This window comes from Cloeon dipterum, chromosome 2 (genome assembly GCF_949628265.1).
Source record: "Cloeon dipterum chromosome 2, ieCloDipt1.1, whole genome shotgun sequence".
Lineage (NCBI taxonomy): Eukaryota > Metazoa > Arthropoda > Insecta > Ephemeroptera > Baetidae > Cloeon > Cloeon dipterum.
Window position 1 is genome coordinate 13,110,237 of NC_088787.1, and position 16,794 is coordinate 13,127,030.

General features: G+C 38.9%; 3 protein-coding genes across 5 annotated transcripts; 2 read left to right on the forward strand and 1 right to left on the reverse strand.

Annotated features, from left to right (window-relative positions):
* The first annotated feature begins 136 nt into the window (after positions 1-136).
* On the forward strand, positions 137-2,997 carry LOC135935471 (UDP-glycosyltransferase UGT5-like). The gene is made up of 6 exons (XM_065477817.1): positions 137-548; positions 1,051-1,338; positions 1,758-1,916; positions 1,973-2,195; positions 2,252-2,471; positions 2,522-2,997. Exons 1-6 carry the CDS (start codon positions 147-149, stop codon positions 2,793-2,795), a joined length of 1,566 nt encoding a protein of 521 aa, XP_065333889.1. The 5' UTR covers positions 137-146; the 3' UTR covers positions 2,796-2,997.
* Positions 2,807-4,764, reverse strand: SkpA (SKP1-related A). Its single transcript, XM_065477818.1, has 4 exons — positions 4,603-4,764; positions 4,274-4,376; positions 3,876-4,084; positions 2,807-3,359 (listed from the first exon to the last, which is right to left on the reverse strand). The coding sequence occupies exons 2-4, from the start codon at positions 4,374-4,376 to the stop codon at positions 3,183-3,185; spliced, it is 489 nt and encodes a 162-aa protein (XP_065333890.1). The 5' UTR covers positions 4,603-4,764; the 3' UTR covers positions 2,807-3,182.
* An 83-nt stretch (positions 4,765-4,847) lies between these two features.
* On the forward strand, positions 4,848-11,824 carry LOC135935470 (serine/threonine-protein phosphatase 6 regulatory ankyrin repeat subunit A-like). 3 transcript variants are annotated; one of them, XM_065477816.1, is made up of 3 exons: positions 4,848-4,879; positions 8,945-11,217; positions 11,274-11,824. In XM_065477816.1, coding segments are annotated over exons 1-3 (2,412 nt in total). In that variant the 5' UTR covers positions 4,848-4,878; the 3' UTR covers positions 11,412-11,824. The 3 variants fall into 3 exon arrangements, with proteins under 3 accessions (XP_065333888.1, XP_065333886.1, XP_065333887.1); XM_065477815.1 differs by lacking the exon at positions 4,848-4,879 and adding exons at positions 6,082-6,300; positions 6,373-6,481 and having other exon boundaries at positions 8,945-11,824; XM_065477814.1 differs by having other exon boundaries at positions 4,849-4,879; positions 8,945-11,824.
* The last annotated feature ends 4,970 nt before the right edge of the window (positions 11,825-16,794 follow it).

A 16,794-nucleotide genomic window follows, 5' to 3' on the forward strand; every position in this document is an offset into this window, starting at 1 on the left:
TAGACATATATATGTATTTTGAGTTTGTTTATTTCTGCTATCAATATAATAATTAAGAAACAATTTTAGTAAAGTGAAGGATAAAACGACACGTTTATAGTTCCTTTAATATTAAAAATTATTCAACTGTTCTCAGATCCAGAAGAATGAAAGTAGTACTGCTCATTTCGACATTAATTTTCGCGTTCTTCAATCACGGGGAAGCAGCTCGGATTCTCGGACTGTTCGCCACCCCTGCCAAAAGCCACAGTCGTGTCTTTGAGTCTCTTTTCCGAGAACTGGCAGTCAGAGGTCATCAGGTGACCTTTGCTAGTCCCTTTGATCTCCAGTGGCCCTTGGGTCTCAACGAATCCTCCGGTGGTAGCATCCAATATGTCAAGCTGGACGACCAAGGAGCGCTGGGCTCCATCATGGGCTACGTGGTTGGCCCAAACAGGAGGCCCCTGGCTGAAAGCTTCTGGCTGTGGTCTATTGCACCTGATGTTTGCAGAAACGAACTCCACTCTCCAGATTTGATTCCGATAATTGACGGCGGAAAGAACAAAACCGTGAGAAATTTTTCACAAGAAATAATTTCTTCAATGATAAAAAAGCGCTAACATTTTCTATTCATCAAAATTTGACACTTTTGTTTTCAATTAAATCCTGGAAAATACTTGTTTAGGATTCATTTGAAGCCAAAATTGACCGAAGTAGCACTGTACATTAATGTTTTGAGAAAAGTGACTGCAAAGTTATCATGATGTTCAAATGGTGAGGACTGTCTGTCTCCTTATTTGAAATCTTATTTTACTTCACAACAAAGAGTTTCATACGCTCTTGGACAGATCTCAGAGAGGAATATCTGCCAAGAAAATGCGGTTAAGCGCTGGAAATTTTGGATAAATTTTGAAAAATTAAAATTTTAATGTGGTGGCAAGGTCCGTTTTTATTATTGCAAACTGTAGGACAAATTTTTTTATTGATCAACTGCAATTAAAATAATTTTCAACTGTCACCCAATATCAATTCACATTAATGGAAAATAAATCTGAAATTATTCTTTTCCAGATCACGTTTGACGTCGTGATTGTTGAGTCATTCTTCTTTGACTGCTTTGCATCGATGTCAAAACTGTTCGAGGCGCCTTTGGTGCTTTTCACATCGCAATGGGCGCCTCAGTGGGCTCACCAGGCCATGGGCAACCCTGACCCCTGGGCAACCTCGCCTAATATGTTTCTCCCGTACACGCACAAAATGAACTTTATTGAGCGGCTTCATAATTTCATCCACTCTGCAATCGCCCTTTTGTCCCGAAAATATTATGAGCTTCCTCGGCAGGACGTGATTATCAAAGAGGTAAGATTAAATAAGATGGAACCAGGGTTGCAAAAAACCCACATTTTTAAACCGTTTTTTTCCAATTTTTACGAGTGTTTTGCAGGCAATTTTGGTTTCCAATAATTTTAAAAAATAATTTGCTCATGACCTCGACGTGAGTTGAAAGTTTGTCAGAGAGAAATATTTGGGGAAATTGAGGCAGGTAGAGGCAATTTTAAAGATAATAATCTGCACAGAGAAGGAATTTTCGACCACTCCGACCGCGAACTTTAGACTTACACAGGGAAAAATTAAAAAATTAATATCTTGTATTTCTTGCGCAAGAAATTGTTAAAAACCGGTAGTGAAAAAATCTGGGTGGTAAGCAAATGCAACCCTGGACGAGAACAAATCAAGGAAATTCTAAAATGGAAATCATTTTCCTTTAATTCGTACAGGTATTTGGTGAGAATTTCCCCACTCTGGCAGAATTGGAAAAGGAAGCTGCTCTCATGTTAATAAATTCGCACCCGATCACCAACTCGCCCCATGCAAATTTGCCTAATGTGATCGAGGTGGGTGGCATTCACATTCAGCCAGCAGAACCTTTAGACAAGGTGGGCGATTTTTAAGTTTAATTTCGAGTGAGTGGAGCTACTTAAGAATTTTTCAGGAGCTCGAAAGTTTTTTTGAAGGATCTCCGAACGGGGTGATTCTGTTCAGCCTTGGCTCGCTAATTAACAAAGACAACATGGATCCAGAAAGGCTGCACACCCTCACCAAAGCTATGGCTGCCATTAATTATCCCATCCTCTGGCGATGGGACACAACGGATGTGCCAAACTTGCCAAAAAATGTTAAAATATTGCCGTGGATTCCGCAGCGAGACGTTTTAGGTATTGCAAAATAAAATCCCATCTCTGCCCAAATGATTCTAATTTGTTTTTTACAGCTCATAAAAATCTACGCCTCTTTGTGACACACGGTGGTCTCCTTAGCACTCAAGAAGCAACTTACGAAGGCGTTCCAAGGCTTGTAATGCCATTTTTTGGAGACCAACAGAGCAACGCTCAAAAAGTTGTGCAAATGGGGGTTGGCCTGTCCCTGAATTACTATTCCGCGAGTGCTGAGGAAACTGCCAGCGCAATCAACACTATTTTAACAGACAAACGGTTCGTTCTATGAGAATTTAAGTGAGAAAAATGCTCAAGGTTTCTAACAGGTATGCCAGCCGGGCGAAGCAACTTTCAAACGCTTTCAGGGACCAACTGAACAGCCCCCTCGAGAGAGCCGTCTTCTGGACTGAACATGTGATTCAGCATAAAGGAGCTGCATATTTGCGTTCCGCAAGCAGTGGCTTGAATTGGTACCAAGACCTGTGTTTGGACGTGCTGGCGTTTCTCCTGTTAACGTCAGCAGTGGCTATTTTAACGGGGATTGCTCTTTTAAAAGCATTATCGGCGTTCATTGCGAGTCGGAAATCGAAAGTTGATTAAAAATCTGAGCGTTACAATAAATCACGGTGTTTTATTACAAATCATGAAACAACACAATGCAAATTGAAGCCAGTATTCTTGTGTGTTAAAATGATCTGTCCCACAAATTTAGCAAATTCTTTCCACTACAGACCCCTTTTAGGAAACAATACTGAATGGAATCATTTAACAACGAAGAGAAAAGTGGAAAAAAATCAACAAGGATTTAATTCATTAACCATATTTGAGAGAGCCCGAACTGAACGCCCGGAACAGTAAACACATGCAAAAAGGAAATGATATTGCTTAAACGGGGCATTTGAGAGCGCCAGCAAGAGGTGCGGAGATAAGATTTACATTCGAGTAATGAGAAATACAAATAAATTTACACAGACTATGATGGTTAGCTTATTTATCCTCACACCACTCGTTCTCCTTGCGCACTTGCTCCTCCTCGCTGGCCGTGAAGTCATTCTTGATGTTGAAGGTTTTGCGGATTTCCTCCGGCGTCTTGCCTTTGATCATGTTGGCCACTGTTTTGCACGTGACGTCAAGCAATCCTTTGATGTCCAAGTAGTTAGCAGCCTAAATAGATATAAATTGAGTAACAATTACCAGCTGTACTAGCCCCTATTTTGATTTTGGAAATATCTTTAACAAAAATTAAGGAGCCTTCTTTCTGTAATTCGATTTGTCACTGTCCAAGCACGCATTTATCAATGATTTAAGTCTTGCAACAGACCAAGTAGTGGAAATTATGACTGTTAAAAAACATATTTTAAATTCTGAGCATTATTTACAGCTTCTAGATCAATATTGAACAAAATAGCATTTTACCGTTTTTTTTATAAGTTTTTGAATAACAAAAAGGTTTTTATCAGGTTCTAGCAAACTAAAATAATAAAAAAATTAGAAAAATAGAATGTCAGCTGCGCCAGTAGCAGGATGAAATTGTCAGACTGCTTTAGGGCAAGGTAATGCCAAGTAGATCAATGACGAGCGGCTAACTCAAAATTTCATTTAATGGCTCAATGTGTAAATTCCAAATGAATTTATTATCTCTACTGCCGCTCAATTTAAACACAAACTACTAATGTTTACCAAGATGAGTTCAAAGAGGGTGCCCTGGTCAACTTTGAGGAAGTCAGCATCCCAACTGCTGATGTCGTCAGTGCGCTTTTCCTTATTTTCATCATCTTCAGGTGGGGGAGGGTCATCTTTGTGGAAAGTGGCCCACTGGATAACCTTTTTCAGGATAGGCGAGTTCACGTTCGGCAGAGGCACAACTTCCTCATCATCCTCATCCATACCTGGAATGAGTTACACCATTAGCAATGCAGCCAACAACAAACTTGACAGAATAAAAAACGTTATGTATTTTCTTAATTTGAAAAATATACACAAATTTCTCAATCCCTGAAAAGAACATAAAAATAGTGTGTATTGAACAAATCAGTTAACAACAGCAAAACGATCTTTATTCACTGCAAAATTCATACCCAGGTCCTCCAGCATAGTTTTGATGGTCACCGAGCATTTGGCGATTTCGACGTCAACCTCGAACACTTCTCCGTCTGAGCTTTGCAGCTTGATGTTGGGCATCTGCAATGGCATAGAAGAGTTAACAGGATGAGAATCGTTTTCACTAACGCGGAGAGTGACATTTGAGAATTTGCGGCAATACGAAACAAATCATGGAACGAAAGAAAAAAAAATCGGCGCCAAGAAATCCAAAATTTATAGGTCGATTTGGCGGCTCGATTTGTCGCAGGTCGCGTTTGCGGAGGGCTCATTTATCAAAGGGTTTCATGAAAAACGTGCGAATTACCTTGATTTTTGGTTAAACGGCTGTATTCAGCGGTATTCAGTCTATTTTCGAAGCCTCGTGAAGCTTGCACCAATGGACACAAAACTACGCTGGCTGGCTGGCAGTGGACGTCGAAATAACAAGAAAAGCCATTTGCATCAGCGCACTCTCGTAGCAACTCGCAGAAGTACATGGAGCGCAGTGAGCTGTCTCCTGCTATTCGAATAATAAAGGCACCATCCAACCCAATGCACAATGCAGTCAACCAGATAACATACTTTGCCGCTGCAGACGATCAGTGAGTTTTTCCCAATTTTTGTATGGATCAGTCTGAACTTTTCGTAGCACTAAATCTACAACAACTGAAAATTCGAGTTGGTTAATGCACTCACGTGATAAGTGATAATATGTAAACAAGAAGATCCCAAATTAATTTAATGAATTAATGCACGTTATTATTTATAATACTATATATGGGGGACTCACACTTCTCGCTAGGATAGGGCATTACATTGATTCTTCCCATCAAAAAACGAGAAGTGTGAGTGAGCGGAAAGTGTGAGTCCCCCATATATGTACATAATGAATTACACTTTTTGGTTAACCATTTAAAAATTGAGCAATTTTTCAGATCTCTGATGGTTTATAATAATAATTGTCGTGATCGGTCGTGATACTCCTCGACTTGATCTGCCCTAACGCGCGCCCGTAGACAAAAGCAAATTTTACACATAGTGGTAGTGGTTCTTGGGAAGAAAGCCGGCGGCCGGCTAGCCTCGCGGTGCGCCTTGGGTCGGGTCTGCAGATGCGCGTTGATGGGCAGATGGCAGATCAGGCCGAGGAGTGTCATGACAATAATATATGTATCAACGTTTAAATGAAAAATGCAGTAAATTAGCTTCCTGAAGAAGTGTTAAAAATGTATTTTTTTTAAAAAAAGGCTATCAAATATTCCTTTTAAATGGTTAAAGAAATTTGGGCAAAAGGTAACTGTAATAAATTAAAAATATTAAAAATCGTTGTGGTATCGTATAGCGGAATATGTATAGCTGTGCATAGCTCAACAACCAAACGATAATTTCCTTGTTGCAAGAATAAGGCAACAATGAAAATTTGTTATTTTTTAGCGATGCGCAATTTCATCGCACGTGGAATTAAAAAAATTTGACAATTGTTGCTGTACTGCTGTATGTATTATATTGAATTCTTTTTATGGCGCCTTTTTGCATGAAGCCCGCATTAATTATAAAACAATCCCACTGAAAAACAGCAGTTTCACATTTCACATACATACTTATTACTAATACATTTGAAAGAGGGCGAGTTTCGACGTTTCGACAAGAAAAATTCCACTTAATAAAAGCATTGATTTTTTTACTTCCTTTTCCCATCAGCGAATGGGATGAAAGTGACCGAGTGACTCATCTTATTTTTGGGGAATCACCAAATTAACCTTTTCGTTAGCTTGAAAGTAGTGAGTACGATTTGGAGGTGGAGAAGTGAGATTTTGAACTTAACTTTTAATGATTGATTGATTATAAAAATAATTTCAATGAACGAACGGAATGCTGAAAAATTTCGGATCGACGTGAACCACGTAATTATGGGGAGTGCTTAATTGTAAAATGGGTGGTCGTTACCAAGCGATGGGTCTACTCTCCTTACAATTAGACACCACAACCACCAACCACATCGTCAGCAAGCGCAAGCGGTGTGAAGGTGAAGTAGTAGACTTTTTGAAAATCGAGTTGTTTTACTCTCTAATTTCTTTATCAATTCATAATATCGTAGAAGCCTTGAACAACCGCTGAAGAGAGAAAACAACAACTCAAAGGTGGCATCACGACGAGCCAGAATAACAGGCTGTGTTCTTTGGTCATCTGACTACTTCCCGTGCAATGTAGGTGAAGGCTCGTTATCAGCCAAAAATAATCCATTTTTAATAATTGTTTTTTTCGTAAAATCTATTTTTTACCAAATTATAATTATACTACATAACACCTGTCAGCGGGGGCTTTTTTGGAAAAAAATCCTCCATACCGGACCGCGCCCAGTTTTAAGGAGAGTACACTGTCACGTACTCTGTCCTTAGGTTTTTGCCGGCAACCTAATAACAGGTGGTGGTTTTTAAGGGGGTTGAAAGATCGCGATTTTCACCCTAAACGAGATGGGAACCGATTCTTGAATAAAAACGCAATCAATAGTTCTCGATGCGAGACGCGTTTTTTATACCGTTGGGTTTTTGGCACAATTGGGCCCACAGGGGCCCCGCAAAAAATTCTGGGGTCCCGAACAAGCCGATTTGGGTACCGTTTGACGCGGAATTTTGTGGTCATCATTTTCACTTTAGGTTCGACCCGATCGGGTCCATAGGGCCCAAGCTATTAATTTTCAAGGTGGAATAAACGCAGTATTTCGACATTATTATCCACGCAGCGGGCCCGAGGGGCTCGGCGGGGCCGTGCCACCCCGCGATCGAAAGAGCATCTCAAAGGCAGTTAGCCCAGGGTCGGGCGGATTTCTCTCGCGCTCAGGGTCGGAGCAAGTCAGGGTGGAAGGAAAAACGAAAAAAACTTCTCGTGTTTAGGATCTAAAGAAACACCTTTAAAAAAAACTTTGGCATAATGTCCCTTCCCATAGAAATTATTTCTCTTCCTAGAGCCATTTTTGAGCTGTTAAATTTTTGAAAAGTAATGTTCTCACTAAAAAAACGTGAGGCCAGGGTCCTTGAATATAGGGTAAAAGCTCCGGGGGGGTTGAAAGAGCTCGCCGAGACGCGTCTAACCATCTGCTGAAATTCGAAATCGAATAATTAGGACCTGAGAATATAGCCCCCCAAGTGCCAAATTTTTCACCACGGGTACCTTCAAAAAAGGATAAAATATTCAGGGTTGGAAATAAAAAAATGAACTTCACAAACCCTCAGAAGAATTTAATTTCGCATCTTTTGGTACTTAATTCATCTATTTATCTCGAAAATTGAAGGAACTAGTTAGGTTGTGATGTGAACACCATAAATGTGGTGCATAAAACAATAAACTGTGTGTTTTACGGAAATACCTCAGGGTCAGGGATGGCTCAGGGTCGCGAATAGTCAGGTTTGATACGTCTCTTTATCGCTCGTCGTTTTACATCGAATTTTCCTAAATAGCTGTGAAAACGGCCGATGTTAGAACAATATGCTTATTTGCCATCTACCGTCTGATTAAAATTGAAATAAACACTTGGAGATTTTTTATTTTTAGTTTTTTTTGCTCCTGGTTGACGCCAAATGACACTAAATGAAACGGAACTGAGTTTCAAGTCGGTAGGTCCCGTAGAAAAATGATAAAAAAAACATGTGAAATATTAACGATGCGACATGTATCGACTAATATCCACTAAAATCGACGGTTGTTCGTTGGATGGGGCTTTTGACACGCCAACCCCCGAGAACCTCCGACTAACAGTTGGTCCCACGCGGGACCTCTTCTTGTTCTTTGGAAAATAAATGCACGCATAAACCTGACGCAATTTTATTGTGTTCATCGTGGTTTTAAAAATATTATTGAAAATTAAATGAACTGTTGGATATTATGCCGTTGCTTGTATAAAAAGAATAATAACTTAAGTACTATAATATAATACAACTACACTACACAAAAGCGGTTCATGAAAAGTCGTAACTGTATTAAATTGATTTTAGTCTACCCTGTCTAATAATGTATTTTTGTTGGCATTAATATTCATTTTCTAAAAAATCTAACCTTAAATATAATGTGTAATCTCACCAATCAGGAAATTTTTGGGAACTTTGTTTAGTATTGTATTACAACAAAAAATCAATTAATTTCACACGAATTTTACACTGCTTAGAATATTGGAAATTAGATTATTAGGGCATGCAGGTTTTCAGGAAGGGCTTGAAGACTGTTTTAATCGAGAAAGGTACGCGTTATTGGTAGAAAGAGCCGGCGCTCTCGCCATCCGAATTTCGCATTTCTTGCGGCCGTCCATTACCCTCGCAATCACGTCTATCTCAGTCTCGCCGTCCAAACATTTACGGTAAAAATTTGATCATTGTAGCAGATCAATATAGATATCAAACAATGGCTAAAAATGACAAGCATAGAAGTAGTAGGTGCGGTTCATATAAGCGTGCGCGAGATAAAAAAATTAATAAACCCTGCCATTATAGTTACTGCTTTAAATCTTATGTCCAAAAAAATCATTGAATTCAAAATTATCATATACGTGTGGCATACGTGAACATTTCGGCTATCGCTGAAAAAAAAAGTGCATGATGTGATGTTTGGGGTCATGTAAAAATAGGCCTGCAGGGCAGTAATTGTATTATTTGCTAATCTGTGTGTTCAATCCACAGTGTTGGCCAAGATGAACGATTATGAAGACGATGACGACCTTGTTGTGGCCATGGAAGCCTGCCTTGTTGAGAAAAAGCCTGAAAAACCACAAGACGAAGAAATGGATGTACTTCACTCTGCAGCCAGCAGTGGGAATTCGCCTCTCGTGAAAAGCCTATTGGAGAAAGGAGAAGACCCAGAAAAAACAAGAAGAAACGGCTGGACTGCACTCCACTATGCTGTCAGAAGTGGTGATATACAATCTGTTAAACTGCTAATTGAATGGGGAGACAAACGGCTATTAAACCTGAAAACGAAATCAGGGTTAACATCTCTTCATATTGCTGCTTTAGAAGCAGACGTTGAAATGTGCAAGCTGCTCATTGACAGTGGAGTTGACATCAAAGCTAGTAATATATTGGGACAAAATGCTTTGCAGGTTGCCTGCATTGCTGGTAACCTAGGGGTGGTCCAATATTTAGCCGAACAAAAGATTTTTAACATTGAAGAGAAAAGTAGGTTCAAAAGGAATCTTTTGCATTACTCTGTAAGATCAAACCGTTTAGATTTACTCGAATACATTTATGAGAAAGGCATAAGCATCAATGACAGAAATTTGAGTGGAAATACTCCGTTACTGACCGCAGCTGCGACGGGGTCATTGGAGGTGTTCAAGTTTTTCATCGAAAAGGGTGCTGACTTGAAGGCGACAAACTCTGATGAGTTTGATGCCTTATTCTTAGCTGCGAAATACGGTAATTTGGATGTTGTCAAGTACTTGCTGAACTTAGGCAAGTTTGATGTGAACAGAAAGACCTCAAAAGGCCATTACCCACTTCTTTTAGCGTCTGTTAATGACAATTTAAAGGTAATTGAGTGTTTACTTGAAGCTGGAGCAGATATTAACTTACGCGGAGTTCATGGATTTACTCCATGCCTTGCAGCAGCATTGCATGCAAACGTAGAGACTCTAAAGTTGCTAGTGGAACGCGGGGCGGATTTGCACGTCGTAGACAATATGTTAGCTGATCCATTTCAAATAGCATGCGACAGCGATGACATTGACAAGATTAAGTACCTCGTATCTATTGGGAAGTACGACTTAAAAAGACGCAATGTCAATGAGAAAACTGCTTGGATAAAATCATCTAGGCATGAGAGTTTAGAGGTAAAAAAGTTTTTGATCGAGCTGGGGGCAAACATCCATGACACAGATAAATTCAATTTGGGTGGTATGGTTTTAGCAGCACAATTCTCCACTCCTGAAAACTGCCAGTTCATGTTGGACATCGGACTAGGATTTGATGTTCTGACAAAAGATGGAGGGAACGCACTCCACCAGACATGTGTTTCTGGAAACTTGGCCACAGCAAAATTCATTCTGGGCCTAAAGTGCTTGAACGTGAATGCAACCATGAAATCCGGTAAAACAGCTCTGATGATTGCTGCGGGCAGAGGGCATTTAGAATTGGTCAAGTTGCTTTTGGAAAATGGTGCTGACATTAATATCAGAAATGATTATGGGTCCCTGGCCTTCCACGCAGCAGCTGCAACCGGAGACCTGAAGACGGTGGAATATTTACTGTCAATAAGCGAGACTGGAAGCCTACTTGAAGACCGAAACAAACGTGGTGAAACTCCTCTCATTCTTTCGTGTCGCAATATATACACGAAAGTTTTCCGCTACTTACTTAATGCTGGAGCAAACTTGCAAGCTGTTGATTACGGCGGAAGAAATGTCTTCCTGTCAGCCTGCTGGGCAGGGAATCACATAGTTGCGAAACATTTAGTAGAAAATTGTCAGTTCGATCCGTCAGCAGTGACTAAGCATGGAGAAAATGCTGTACATTGTGCTGCTAGCAATCGGTCTTTTAATAAGGACATCCTGAAATACCTGATTGAAGACTTGAAAATTGATGTGAATCACCGTGCAATCCACGACCAAACTCCTTTAATGGTTGCAGCTGAATTCGGCTGCGCCAGAACGTGCCGCTTTCTCATTGAAAACGGCGCCGATGTGCAGGCTGAGATGAAAAATTGGGAAAATGCTTTATTCTGCGCTTGCCTTGCTAAAAATTTTAATTTGGCCAAAATCAAACTTCTCATTGAAACAGGCAAAATATGCGTTAACAAAAAGAACTACTTTGGTCGAACCGTTTTTCACCTGGCAGTGCGAATAGGTTTGCTAGAGGTCGTGAAGTTTTTTGTTGAAGAAGCTAATGCTGACTTAGAGGTAGAAGATACAAACGGGTGGACTCTGCTGCATGTTGCGGCGAAATTTGCTTCCCTAGAGGTAAACGAATATTTAGTAAACACCCAGGAATCGCTTTTGTACCGACAAAACTCTAGAAATCAGTTTCCAAGAGACCTGGCAAAAGAAAACGACGATGTTGGAGTGCTGCTTTATTTCAACGAAAAAATGAAACGCCGAGAGCAACCAGCATTTCGGACTGGTGGCGGCCGTGGACGTATAAATCCTACAGATAATTTGTTCACACCCCGTAACCGAGATTATAACCACAGTTTGTTCTCTACCAATTGGAGAACTTAGTTAAGATAATCGGGGCTCTGCGTCGGCTTGCTTGAAAAGCCCGTAAATACAATGAGTTAAGAAATTTAAAAATGAATTATTACCTTTAAAAATTTTGGATTATTTCAATTTGTTACAATTCTCCACATTGAATATCGTTTATTGATTTCATTTTTTTAATTCCTGTTAATTCATAATATAATTGTATCTTGAATAGAGAATAAAATAATTTCAACAGATTTTAATTGTGAAAAACTTTCTCTGTCGATAATTACATAATACAGTGTTTGTATAAATTGTATTTAGCTATACATTTTGTAAATTATTGAATTGTATCAAATAAAGGTAGAAATAGGTGAAACTTAAAAAAGTGGGTCTATTTATTTATTTCCAGTCTATTTTTTTCCTACTTTCTTATAGAAATAGTTTGTTGCTATGTGTAAACAATACTCTACAATCAACTATGAAAAAATTATTCAAGTTTTGAGACTTCTTGATCTTGCTAATACAAATTTCTACCTTAAATTTCTTTGGCTTGGACTATTGCTAATATTTTTACTTCCCTTGTTAGCGGGAATAATGCTTATTGTGCTGGAAATATAGTAAGGTTTTTTATTCTTGCGTGGGCTGCATGTTCCTTAGGAAACCCGGGAACCATCAACTCAAACGCGCAACCTTTAAAAGTATTTCGTTGAAAAGTATGAATGCTTTTTGTATTTGCATTAACACCACCAAACACCAAATTTTGATTTGCAAAAACGTTTATTACATCAAATATATAAATTGTATCATATTTCAATTTTAATCATCAATGTGTGATTTATTATTCCATTTCAACGAAACAGGAACATTTTTAGAATGCTCCAGATTGTTTAAAAGCCGGCCCAGAGAAAAGTATTCTTCAAATGACATCCCACTCTTCATTGCTATAGGAAAAAGCATTTCACTTATTAACCTCTATTTGAAAGAGGTCGAGTTTGGTCAAGAAAAAATCCACTTAACGAAAGTCATGATTTCCGTACAGCAAAGGAGGTGGAGGAGTGATTTAATCTTATCTTTGGGGAATCACCAAATTAATTTTGTATTAGCTTGTAAAAGCAGTAAGTAAGATGAGGAGGCGGCGACGTAACAATATTATGAAGTTATTCGAACTGTTTCTGGTTTATTTTTATTAAAAAAATATTTCATAAAAATCATTTCAATGGACGCTACAGGCATGCTGCAGCGAATCTCGGACCAAACGTGGGCCATATAAGGCAAGCGAGTGCTATAATTGTAAGACGGGTGGTCATTACCAGGCGAAGGGGTGGTTTGGTGTAATGTGCTCCAAAGTGTGGTGTGGAAATATTAATCAGGATTACTCAATATAAAAATAAACGGAGCGCAAGAACTGTAAAATTAGAAAAATATCTAATATTGAAGTGTCAGTAGCCTATATATATATTATATTGTCAAATGAACGTAGCTATTCTTTTCACTTCTTTTAAATCACACTTCTTGCTTCTTTTTGCTACGTCAGCCTCTAAAGATAATAATATAAGCATATAAAGGCACTCAGCGAAACGCAACGCTCACACACATAAGCGTCACCAAGCCTCTCTTGTGAGATGCACTGTGCGAGCTGTTTGTAGTAAGAGGCTACTAGACTTTTTGAAAATCGAGTTTTTACTTTTTGTATCGCGCGACGTGCTTCTATTCTCTTCGTCAATTCTTGAGAACGTAGAAGCCTCTGCCTTTACCTTGAACAACCGAGGAAGAGAGAAAACGGAGGTGGAGCCAGAATAACGGGCTGTTTTTTGATCATCTGACTACTTCCCGTGCTATGTAAGTAAAGGCTTAAACTACCAAAAAATATTCCATAATTATTTTTTTTCATTAAAATCTAACTATTTCTATTCTTTGAAAATAATTGCACGCATAATGATACTACTTGTCATTATATTGCTCGTGCGGTTTTAAAATCACATGACCTTTATAGGATAGTATGCCGTTCCGCATTAAACTAAAAAACTATCTACAACTACACTACACAAAATCGGTTCTTACCAGGGACGGCGATGAGCGATGGGCCGCGTTATGCATGCCCCTGAATGCGATTCTCGCTTTTTTATGAAAGTCTGTCTGTGTCTGACTTTTCTGGCACCTGGCACCTCGAGGTCGCGGTGTTCCGCAGGTGCATAGATATGAGTCAATCTTGCTCTTGCAGGGTTTTAAGAAAGATATGTTATATTTTTTACCAGGGTTCGCCAATTTTGCAATGCGCAAAAATGCACCACTTGTTTTTTATGCGCAAAAAACCGGCTGGAAAAAACCACCAATCTTGGGTTTTTCCGCACTTTTCCGAACTTAACCCGAAAATAGTCAATTTTCGCTTGAAAAGAGTCTGAAATTTCAGAAAACTATGCTGAGAGTTAAAATTTTTAGTCTCTTGGAGGAACCAGTGGCTCTAATACTGATTTTGGTGATTTTGAAAAATCCCTATTTTTGGTCATCCATCATGAGAATTTTTATTTTCCATAAGAATGCATGTGTTTCGGAAAAATTCGCAAAATTGCAGAAAAACCCTCAAAAAACAGTTTTTGCAATGCAGTGGGTTTTTCCGGAAAAATGCCGGTTTTTGCGAACCCTGTTTTTTACACGGTTTCTTCATGTTAAGCCATGGGCATCAATTTTCGCCAAAACTATTTATTGCACTTCAAACTACCAATAAATAACTGTATTTTTCTTGATATTTAGTGTTAAAAAAAGATTAAATTAAATTTTCATAAAATTAACTTACAAAGTATTTCTCTTTAATTTACATAGGATATACATAGCTAGCCAAGAGGAAAGTCTTATAATATTAAATTATTTTAGTCTGTTGGTGGTAGCAGTTGTTTCCGTTTTTATATTCATTTTCTTAAGAATTGATTTTAAATAAAGTTTTGATCTAGCGTACACATGAAATTTTAGGACACTTAATTTCACATTCCGAACGAAAAAATTAGTTTCACATGAATTTTACACAGCTTTGAAAATTGGAAAATAGAGAATGCATTAACACGGCATGCGTTTGTCACGGCTTCCATTATCTTCTGTGTAAAATAAAAGAATTCCATAGTTAAGCCCTTCCAGACTGTGCTTGTAAACTTGTGATAAAGAGCATGGATGGACATTTATCATTTTCTGAGCTGTGATAGAAATCAGATGAGTCTGACCCAAGCTGCAAAATTATATACCAGCTAAATGACTGACCCAATTTATTATCATATAATCTGTTGTACACAACTTGTGTTTAAATAAATTGATTGATAATTTCCGGTAAGGGCTTGAGGAGATTCCTTTGTTCGAAACGAGAATGAGTGAGCGCCGATGTCGGTACGCGTTAATTTGACAGAAAGAACCGGCGCTCTCGCCATCCGAATTCGGCATTTCTTGGCTGAACATTTCCCTCGCCATCGCGTCTATCTCAGCCTCGCCGTCCAAATATGTACGGTGAAAAATCATTTCATTGTAACTGTTCAACAGATTTTACTAAAAATGGCTAAAGTGACAAGTAAGAGTAGTAAGTGGTTCATAAAGGCGTGCAAGAGATAAAAAATTATCAATGCTCTCATTAAAGTAACTGCTTTAAAACTTATCTAATAAAAAAATGATTATGTATTCAGAATTATCATATGTTGTGTGATTGGCATAAGTGAACCCATCATTTTGGCAATAATTGCTTATTAACAAAAAACTGCTCAGAGTGGTGTGCATGTGATATTTTGGCCCATGTATAATGTTTGGTTTGCAGGGCTAAAATTTTATTATTTGCTAATCCGTGTGTTCAAACCATATTATATAGTATTGGCCAACATGCACGAAAGTGACAACGATGACGACCTTGTTGAGGAAATGGAATCCTGCCATGCCGAGCTTCAGGGGCCAAATCTTAAGGCTGATAAACCACAAGACGAAGAAATGTATGTACTTCATTCAGCAGCCAGCAGTGGGAATTCGCCTCTCGTGAAAAGCCTATTGGAGAAAGGAGAAGACCCAGCAAAAACAAGAAAAAACGGCTGGACTGCACTCCACTATGCTGTCAGAAGTGGTGATATACAATCTGTTAAACTGCTGATTGAATGGGGAGACAAACGGCTATTGAACCTAAAAACGAAATTAGGGTTAACGTCTCTTCATATCGCTGCTTTAGAAGCAGACGTTGAAATGTGCAAGCTGCTTGTTGACAGTGGTGTTGACACAAAAGCCACAAATGTAAAGGAAGAAATAATCGAAGAAAATGCTTTGCAGGTTGCCTGCATTGCTGGTAACCTAGGCGTGGTCCAATATTTAGCCGAGCAAAAGATTTTTGATATTGAAGAGAAAAACAGGTCCAAACAGAATCTTTTGCATTACTCTGTAAGATCAAACCGTTTAGATTTACTCGAATACGTATATGAGAAAGGCATAAGCATCAATGACAGAGATTGGAGAGGAAATACTCCGTTACTGCCCGCAGCTGCGATAGGGTCATTGGAGGTGTTCAAGTTTTTCGTCGAAAAGGGTGCTGACTTGAACGCGAAAAACTCTGATGAGTTTGATGCCTTATTCTTAGCTGCGAAATACGGTAATTTGGATGTTGTTAAGTACTTGCTAAACTTAGGCAAGTTTGATGTGAATAGAAAGACCTCAGAGGGCTATTACCCACTTTATTTTGCAACTAGTAACAATAATTTAAAAGAAATTGAGTGTTTACTCGATGCTGGAGCAGATATAAACTTACGCGGAGTTCATGGATTTACTCCATGCCTTGCAGCAGCATTACGTAAAAGGGCAAATGTAGAGACTCTAAAGTTGTTAGTAGAACGCGGGGCCGATTTGAACGTCTTAGACAATATGTTAACTGATCCATTTCAAAGAGCATGCGACTGCGATGACCTTGACAAGATTAAATATCTCGTATCACTTGGGAAGTACGACTTAAAAAGACGTAATATCAACGGGAAAACTGCTTGGATAAAATCATCTAGACATGAGAGTTTAGAGGTAAAAAAGTTTTTGATCGAGCTGGGGGCAAACATCCATGACACAGATAAATTCAATTTGGGTGGTATGGTTTTAGCAGCACAATTCTCCACTCCTGAAAACTGCCAGTTCATGTTAGATATCGGACTAGGATTTGATGTTCTGACAAAAGATGGAGGGAACGCACTCCACCAGACATGTGTTTCTGGAAATTTGGCCACAGCAAAATTCATTCTGGGCCTAAAGTGCTTGAACGTGAATGCAACCATGAAATCCGGTAAAACAGCTCTGATGATTGCTGCGGCCAAAGGACATTCAGAATTGGTCAAGTTGCTTTTGGAAAATGGTGCTGAC

Excerpts from the sequence above, each read along its gene's own strand:
- LOC135935471 (XM_065477817.1), top strand. The coding sequence starts at position 147 with ATGAAAGTAGTACTGCTCATTTCGACATTAATTTTCGCGTTCTTCAAT. Across the intron at positions 1,917-1,972 it reads CAGCAGAACCTTTAGACAAG|GAGCTCGAAAGTTTTTTTGA; the intron begins GTGGGCGATTTT and ends AGAATTTTTCAG. Across the intron at positions 2,196-2,251 it reads TCCGCAGCGAGACGTTTTAG|CTCATAAAAATCTACGCCTC; the intron begins GTATTGCAAAAT and ends TGTTTTTTACAG.
- SkpA (XM_065477818.1), bottom strand. The coding sequence starts at position 4,376 with ATGCCCAACATCAAGCTGCAAAGCTCAGACGGAGAAGTGTTCGAGGTT. Across the intron at positions 4,085-4,273 it reads AACTATGCTGGAGGACCTGG|GTATGGATGAGGATGATGAG; the intron begins GTATGAATTTTG and ends AACTCATTCCAG. Across the intron at positions 3,360-3,875 it reads CCCTCTTTGAACTCATCTTG|GCTGCTAACTACTTGGACAT; the intron begins GTAAACATTAGT and ends ATATCTATTTAG.